Here is an 8,419-nt window from a genome sequence, read left to right as displayed (position 1 = left end):
GAAAAGCAAGACATCTGAACCTGGAAGCAGTCCCTCTCGCACCAGAATAAACCTGGAGTATTTGCACTAAAGGCCATAGAGCTTCAGTGGTGTAAAAGCAGGCAGAGTGAAGTTAGGATCAGGACTTCCCTCCTCCTGCCCATCTGCAGCTGCACTCTATCGGCAACACTAACGAGCTTCATGCCTTCGTCTGAAGGAAGGAGCGTGAATGGCATGTTTGTCAGCAAATCCTGTGAGCTATGCACATACCTGATCACATCACTGAAGACTTCATCACTCATTATGCTAGTGTTACACATAGACGTAAAAAACAGGCAGCTCTTTTGACCTCTGCAGAATTAGAGAAAAAGGGAAAAAATAAACCACAGTATCTTCCAAATGACAGGGTACATGCAGAGAAGTAAATTAAAGGCAACACAAATACAGCAAATGCAGCTTTAGAAAAACCAAGTGTTTGCTGAAAGAGAAAGAACAAAACAGGTAAAGGAACAGATAGTATATTGAGGGCTAATATAAACAAAATGAAAAAAAAAATGGGTAAAAATTAAGTTATTTCAAACAATTAATTGTTATTTCAATCATTTAATAAATGCTTTCTTTCTAATAACTCATGGGAAAAATGGAAATGAAAAATTTGAAAGCCATGCTAGAACACTCCCCTGAAAAAATCGTAATGGGCAATTTTTCTGATCATATATAGAGTCCCTACATGGCTATATTCTTAAACATCTGTAATTCAACAGACTTTGACCATTTTCATCTGTGTAGCACATTTTATTATTTAATGTCTTCATATGATTAAAAAAATAACCCATACATATTTAAAAATAGATAACCACTCTGCTTTCATCATTTTTTTGGGGGAGAGGAGGGGAAAGCAGGTAATTTTCCTCTTGTGTTTTTAACAGAACCATAGCTATCAGCTCTCCTTTGCTTTTCTTCTCTTTTGCATATCATGTTTTCTCTCAGCAAGACTCAGGGATGTGAATGGAGGAAGAAAAGCACAAATCTATCATTGTTGAATCACCTGAGGAAACTCATACCTTCTTTGGGTTCATCTTATAAAACACAGTATCTGCATAACAAGGCCACTGAAAAATGATTAATACAGATTTTTCTCTTTTATTTATCTTTTGTCTTTTTTAAATGCAGCAGGCATTCACCATCGGAATATAACAGCTTGGAGTTTACTCAAACATACAGCTTTTTTGCAGGAGATACTTAACCACATGCCTAACCTTAAGAATGTAAATACTTCCATTTAAATCAATGTGAAAAAAAAAAAATTGGTTAAAGTTAGACATGCTTTGATAATTGGGGTTCTTGGAAAAAAGACAAAACAAAACCATGGGTTTAAAGATATAGGTTATGTCATTTGGAATGAACAGATGCGAGTTGTCTTTTTTTTTCCTTTTTGTATTTTAGAATTTGAACTACTCCTGATAAATTTGTTCACAAATTTTTTCATGCAGTGTATTGTGACTATTAGGCAGATGTTTAAACAACCTGAAAAGGAGGCTTTTCCATTAGATAGTATAGGATAAATGTTCAGAAAGCAGTCAATTTGAAACAGTAGTCATTCCAAAGTTGTTTTTCCCCTCACAAAAAAAATATTTTGTGTCTTTTTTTTGTTCTGTTACCTTGGGATAAATGCTCTGAAAATTTATTTTCATTGGAAAAGAGATTTTAATAATTCTATCCTTTTGCACTGTTAATATAAATTAGAAAAACATTTGAATATACGGTGTCGACCTTACTCTGATTTTCAGATGCAACGATTAGAAGTCATTGACACCAATCTACCACAAGTGACCTTAGTCTCATATCTTGTTCTGTTATTAGAGTAATCAAGGAACGCAATTCAGAAATAATATTACATCCTGCATTTTATTCAATTCCATATGACAAAAATAGTAACCTAGACTAAGACATCCATTTCAATCAGTAGATGTGTCAAGCCAACAAGATTTAATAATAAAAAATATTGGATCTAGGTAACAATTCCCAGCTGTTTCAGGGAGGCTCCTAGCCCTACATGGTATCACAGTATAAAAATAGTGTCTCTCTTCACCATGCAGAGAGGAATGGCCTAACCCTGAATACAAAATGGGGTCAGTCTTACTGTACCATCGTCAACCATCTTATTTACAACACTTTACATATTTTTTCTCTTCTTCCTTCTCTCTCTATCTTTTTTTTTTTTTTTTTTTTGGTTTTTTTTTTTTTTTTGTTTTTGTGTTTTTTTTGGTTTTTTTTGTTATGCACATTTTTAGGGAATAGAGATAACACTACATGATACCAAATACTAACAAAAAAAAGGTCACACCAAAAATTACACAGATAAATAAAAACATTCAATTGCTGAAACACAGCAACATTAAGCTACCTCAGTTTTCTTTTTCTTTAATGCTTGGAAACACCCCTAACCACCCACACGCAGTGGCAAAAAATTATATTATATTCTAGAGGTGTTGCAGATATATAATTTTACTCAGATATAGATATATATCTATATATCTATATATCTCTATCTCATCATTGTAGAAAATGGACTTGTAGAGTTCATTGCTCATTTCAAATAGAAACAAACAGCTAATAAGTCTTTGAACATCTTTTCACTCCATTACATGATGGCAAAAATAGTCCATCCTCTTACAGTAATGGTTTCTGTTTTATAAGTAAGATTGTCCTATTTTTCAGTCTCAACTGAGAAGACCTCACTGTCTGATTTGTTCTTCAGGGGCATTTGTTCTTCCTCGCACTGTTACCCAGCTATCCATAATGTCCCTCAAGCAATTCTGCTGGACAGAAGTTCAGAGTATCAACTTCACCATGCTTGTAATGCACAAAAATGAGGTAGTACACAAAACATTTACTGTTCAAGTTTTGATTAAGCCCCAGTCTCCTCAGCATCCCCTGCTTAACTTACGAGTGGAACCATTCCTTTTGTTTACTCAGTGTAATTCCAAAAATGCAATCAACATAAAATTATATTTGATTAATCAGAGTACATTGTGCTTTGGAGCAATCTGAAAAGATAATCAGACAGTTGGTAATAAACACAGAGCATTTGTGTGTTACTACTGCTCACGCTGCCCAAAAGTTCTTTTTCTGTTCCCACTATTATTAGGCAGTCAGCATCTTTCTCATGGTTATGTGTGAAAGAGACAGAACAGATTACAGGAAAATTAAATCTACATAATGTTCTTCCTCTATCCTAGACTTGTATTAATATCACACTCCTAAGATAAATGTATCAGAATTCTGTCAGGGGTGGTGATGCTTTTATGTGGGCATTGTAGAAAAGTTAAATGAATAATTTCTGTTTAAGAAACAGCAGTCCCCATATTTCCTAAGGATCTGACAGTTCTCTGCAATTTTCTGTTAGTTGATAGAGATCTCTCATTGTCTGAGCTTAAAACAAAACAAGAAACTGCAACGGGGTCCTCCTCCTTATTCCTTAAGTCAAAGTACTATTTATAAAATAGTTTACATCTTTGTGCAGTTTCAAATTATAGACAAACCTCCTAATACAAAATACTAAAAGTGCAATAGTATAAATTAAGAGTTTGAAACCACATTATACAAACATTACCTTTTTATTGTACAGCTTTGATAACACGGAGTATTTACTCACAACTGTTTATAATGTTGTGAATAATTTATAGTCCTAAGGTTTGTCTGTAACTTGTTTTCCAATCATTGAGCTAAAATCCACACTACTTTTTTTTTTTTTTTCATTTAATAGAACAACTGTCCACATAGCAGCTACAAATATTTAAATAAAAAAAGGTTTGTTACTGACAAGTACTTGCACATGAAAAGCATGCTATCTTTCCCAATAAAACTTCACAATTTTGCCTGAATTGAAAGAAACCACTTATTCATAGTAGAACAAAACTTGCTTTAAAAAAAAAATAAAAGGAAAAGAAAAAAGAAAAATCACATAGCCAGATGTATTTTGCAGTACAAAAGCTTCATTAAGTTTGGGGCTAGTATATTGTCTGTTACCCGCATAATCTTAACATTATAAATACTACAGACAAGGATACTGTAATAATACACAGCATTGGGGTACTAAATTACTTATTTAAGATTAAGATTCCTAAAAACTTAGTCCAAGTTGCTAACTAATTTGAACAAAACCAGCAAATAAGTGTGACAGAATGCCGTAATGAAGCCCCCCTTTCTCAGGTGATAGTAAGTTTTGTAAGAAGCAAAGTGAATGTAGACTAGCCTCTTTCTGTTTCTAATGAAGTTATTCCATGACTGGTTTGTTTGTTTTCTGTTAAATTAAAAGGTTTCAAAGTTCTCAGTAACAGTCAAACTCACTGTTGAAAGAAGTACCATGCAGAACTTGCAAGACAACTTTTCAGCAGCCACAAAGTTATGTATTTCTGCTATGGATAAATTAAAGGGAACCTATGCATTTAGGTCAGGAAACTAACGTTTTACTTCAAAAGCTTTACATGGAACAGGACAAGTGTTGTGTCGAGTAGAGGTCCAACAGTTATTCAGAATGAATAGTTTTAATTTATGCCAATCTCTTTATTATCCTCAATAAATCTGGTGAATGGACGACTGGCTCCCGTTTCAGAACTTGCTTTGTCCAGACTGACAATGGGAGGGCTGCTGCCCGTGCGAGCTTTGTCCATGCCACCGGTAAGGTTACTTAGAGGCGGGATGGCGCCTCCGCCTAGACTTACTGGGAGCTGAGGAATGCCTCCGTTCTGTATGACAGAAATCTCATTGTTCTTCATAGCAAGTCCGTTAGTGATAGCTGCGGCATATTGGTTCCAAAAATTGGGGTCAACATTCATGGCCCGAGCTGCCAAATCCTTCTGGAACATCTCAGAGAACTTGAGAGCATCACCACCAAGCAAAGCCATGGGGTTTTCCACAGAGAGGCGTCGGCCACGGCGTGCAGGGGCATTATTCCACATGTGAGTCCCCATGTGAACCTGCAGAGTGAACAGGGACAAGAAGCATCCCCAAGTTAGCACATTCTGGTGTAACCTGAAATGCTGTTACTTACAGTAGAGCTTGCTTTTTTTAAAAAATGCCTTTTAATTCGCATTGAAAAAAGCCCAATTCTGGTAAAGACACAGTTCTAAGGTCCAGTCAACCCACACAAAGAAAACCCAGTTCCATAGTAGTTTTTCAATGTTCATTTGCTTCTTCTCAGTGAAAGCAAACAGCGCTGCAAAACTAAAGGGTACATACTTTCTTGGGTTAGAGAATTTGACATGCAAGTTGGAAGTCCTGACATGCTGAAAATTACCAAGGGCATTACTCATACTCGGAGATGGGTGTTTTGTCCCTTTTCTTTTTTTTTATCCTGTCTGTTTTTATGATTTATCTCATGTCAGAAGCACTGATTAATTTACTAACTTTAGTATTTTTAAACAGGACATACAAAAGTATTTTTAAAATGTCTTCCCCAGGCTGCGTCCCGATGGTTAACCAAACGGCAGGAATAGAAGCCATCAGTCCTGCAGCAACCCATTGTAAATCTGTGAGAAACAGCTTTCTACTCTGCAATGGCTGCAAAGAGGAATAGGAAATTGGGAGGCAGCCAAGGAACTGAGCAAGCTCTGTGTTTCTGGTTTATAGCAGGGTTATTTTGCATTGATGGTCCATAAGAACTCTCAGAACATGTCCATCAGCTGACGATGTGCCATCACATCTGTCAGAACTACAACATGCCTGCATGTACACCTGGAACCAGTTTTAAAGTTTGCATCATTGCATAGCCACTTTCCAGTCCTTATCTGCCACACACTGGAAGCATAATGACTGCCACTGTACAGCAAGTATTTTCTTGAAGCTCCCTTCTCACCTGTCTTTGGGACAAACACTTAGCACTAAAACCTGCTGAGTTCAAGAGCAGTGCTCTTTAAGCCCCCTCCCCAAGCATGTACAGTTTTGTGTGGCCTCTTACCTTAAGATTCCCCTTTGTGGTAAAAGCTCTACCACAGATTGTGCAACCAAACGGTTTTTCACCGGTATGGGTGCGCTCGTGTATCTGCAGTGCACTTGCTGAGGAGAAGGTCTTCCCGCACGACTGACAGTTGTGCTGCTTGGGAGTCCGGCGAGGGGGGGGTGCCAGCATAGCGGTGATCCCCGGACTCATCACTGTCTGTGGTGCAGCAGGAACCTGGATTCCAGCTGGAAGCGAGGGAACCTCACCCAAAGAGATCGGCTTGCTGTGACCATTCACTTCCATTTTGATCATGGTAGGTGCTGTACTGGTGACCAGGCTAGGAGTACTTTGGCTGGGACCTAGAGTAAAGTTGGGTTCAAATAACTGAGAAGGCAGCTCTTTTAATTTGTGCGTCAGTAAGTGCTGTTTTAAATTACCCATAGTGGAACATCCACGACTGCAGACTGTACAAACAAATGGACGTTCTTTAGTATGGCTGCGGTAGTGAATTTCCAATGCACTCTTACAAGCAAAAGGCTTGCCACAGATATTACAAACAGTACTTTTAAACTTACCACGTTCTCTGTTCAGGAACAGCAGACTAAAAGGAGCCTCCTCTTTGATGACCGGTCTTCCCGGGTTGGTGGATGTCAGATCTAATGCGCCTCCATTTTCAGTTGTGGGTGGCGGACTGTCTGGTTTTTCTGTCTTTAATTGTATTTCTTGTGGCTCTTCCTGGTTACTGAGACCGGGGGACTTTGATCTGAAACTTTCACTATTGCTATTCACAGGAGACAAAGCTTGCATGGAGGATGAAGACTCTGACATTGCAGGGCTGCCTGCACTCTGGCTTTCAAGATCACCAACGGCTGATGAGGAGTCATTGCTCAAATGGTCACTTTCCCCTGATCCATTTTCTACGGATTTTAAACTGGTCAGCTGCTGACAGTTCATGACAGAATCAATCATTTTCATTTGATTCTCTAAAGCAGCAATACTGGAGATCACAGAAGGTGGTGAAGAAGGACATGACCCAGAGTAAGAGATAAGGGGTTTGGATGAATCACTTGCTGTGTCCTTTAGTTCCAGGTCCTCTTCCATAGAATTTTCATCAATGTCATCATCAAAGTTGCTCAGTGAGTCAACATTCTTCTCATCATAGGAAAGCTCTGAGTCCATGGCATCCTGGAAGCCCTCTGGTAGTGGCGTGTTTGGAATTTGCCCACCCATATGCATACGAATGTGCTGCTGAAGAACAACAGCGTTTGTAAATTTCTTCTGACAAATGGGACACGAGTGCTGTACTCTAAGTGGTGGCTTTGCTCGATGAACTCCAAAATGTGTTTTTAGATTGCCTTTTGTAGTAAAGGCACGTCCACAAATTTTGCATTTAAATGGTCTTTCTCCTGTATGTGTTCTGTAATGCATCTTGAGAGCGCTCTGACAACTAAGCACACGGTGACAAATGATGCATTGATTTGGATCTGTCATCTTCTTATCAATGTTCTCCACTAGCTGTTGTAGTTTTGAGGTTTCTGATGTTTGCATAGAATCTAGCAGACCACCAAATGGAAACTTTGCCTTAAACTGGTCAGACACTGCTGGAAGCACAGGGTTTGGGAGGCTTGTTGCAACACTGCTATCTGTAACTACTGTAGGAACTGAAGACGTGGAAGCTGCAGGAACTTGCCCACCTACAGAAAGGTCCCCAAGCCGTGTGCTCGTGGGAGGCAGAGTGATAGGTTCTGCCTTGGTCAGAGATGAGCCACTCTGAATGGGCTGTGGGGATTCAGCAGATGCCGGAATGCCCGACTCAGAAGTGTTGAGGCTCGGGGATAGAGAAGTGCATTCACTGGAAGCAGGAGAAGGCCTCTGGGGTGACCTGCTCATAGGAGTAATACTTGGAGAGTCTCCGTAACTGTTCACACCAGCTATAGTGGGGGGCAGCTGCAGCCCGATGGAAGTTGGGACTGTTGGTAAAACAGGCTTACTGTCTAACCATGTTGTGACTGGCTTTTCGGGGGGGCAGCGACATCCCATATGGGATTCCAGAGCAGGTGGGCACATTATCGAGGTATTCTGGAACAGGATAAGGGTTCATCTGAATATGAGGGTATTTCTCTTTATGCCTCTGAAAATGAACTTTCAGGTTGCCCTTTGTGGAAAAGCGGTTTCCACATATGTTACACTTAAAAGGTCTTTCGCCTGTATGTGAGCGGAGGTGAATTTGTAAAGCACTGTCACTTCCAAAGACCTTGGCACAAAATCGGCATTTGTGTTTAAAAAAGGGATCCTCAGAGCTTGACTTCGGTTCAAACACTGACACATTTGGTGGCTTTCCTTTGCGGTGCTTCATAAGGGCAGACAAAGGATCGAGCGCATTAGCAGTTGCGGCAATGCTAACCAGTGGATTGGGGAAGATCACGCTGTTTGATGAAGTCTGAGGTAGAAGTGGGTTTGGCAGGCTGGATACTGAGGTGAGGCTTCCATGTCCTA

The 8,419-nt window shown here is 39.4% G+C and overlaps 1 protein-coding gene across 1 annotated transcript in view; it reads right to left on the bottom strand.

The window, feature by feature from the left end:
* Nucleotides 1-2,343: 2,343 nt before the first annotated feature.
* SALL3 (spalt like transcription factor 3) overlaps nt 2,344-8,419 on the bottom strand; it is a 22,151-nt gene continuing 16,075 nt past the window's right edge. Inside the window, 4 exon segments of the mRNA XM_040081342.2 lie at nt 2,344-4,961; nt 5,942-6,282; nt 6,499-7,948; nt 7,950-8,419. The exon segment at nt 7,950-8,419 is cut by the window's right edge and continues 7 nt beyond it. Of these exon segments, the coding sequence (XP_039937276.1) occupies nt 4,530-4,961; nt 5,942-6,282; nt 6,499-7,948; nt 7,950-8,419 (2,693 nt within the window). The 3' untranslated portion in view covers nt 2,344-4,529.

This window comes from Hirundo rustica, chromosome 1 (assembly GCF_015227805.2).
Source record: "Hirundo rustica isolate bHirRus1 chromosome 1, bHirRus1.pri.v3, whole genome shotgun sequence".
NCBI lineage: Eukaryota > Metazoa > Chordata > Aves > Passeriformes > Hirundinidae > Hirundo > Hirundo rustica.
Note: the sequence above shows the minus strand (reverse complement) of the source record. Positions and strands in the feature narration are given on the sequence as shown.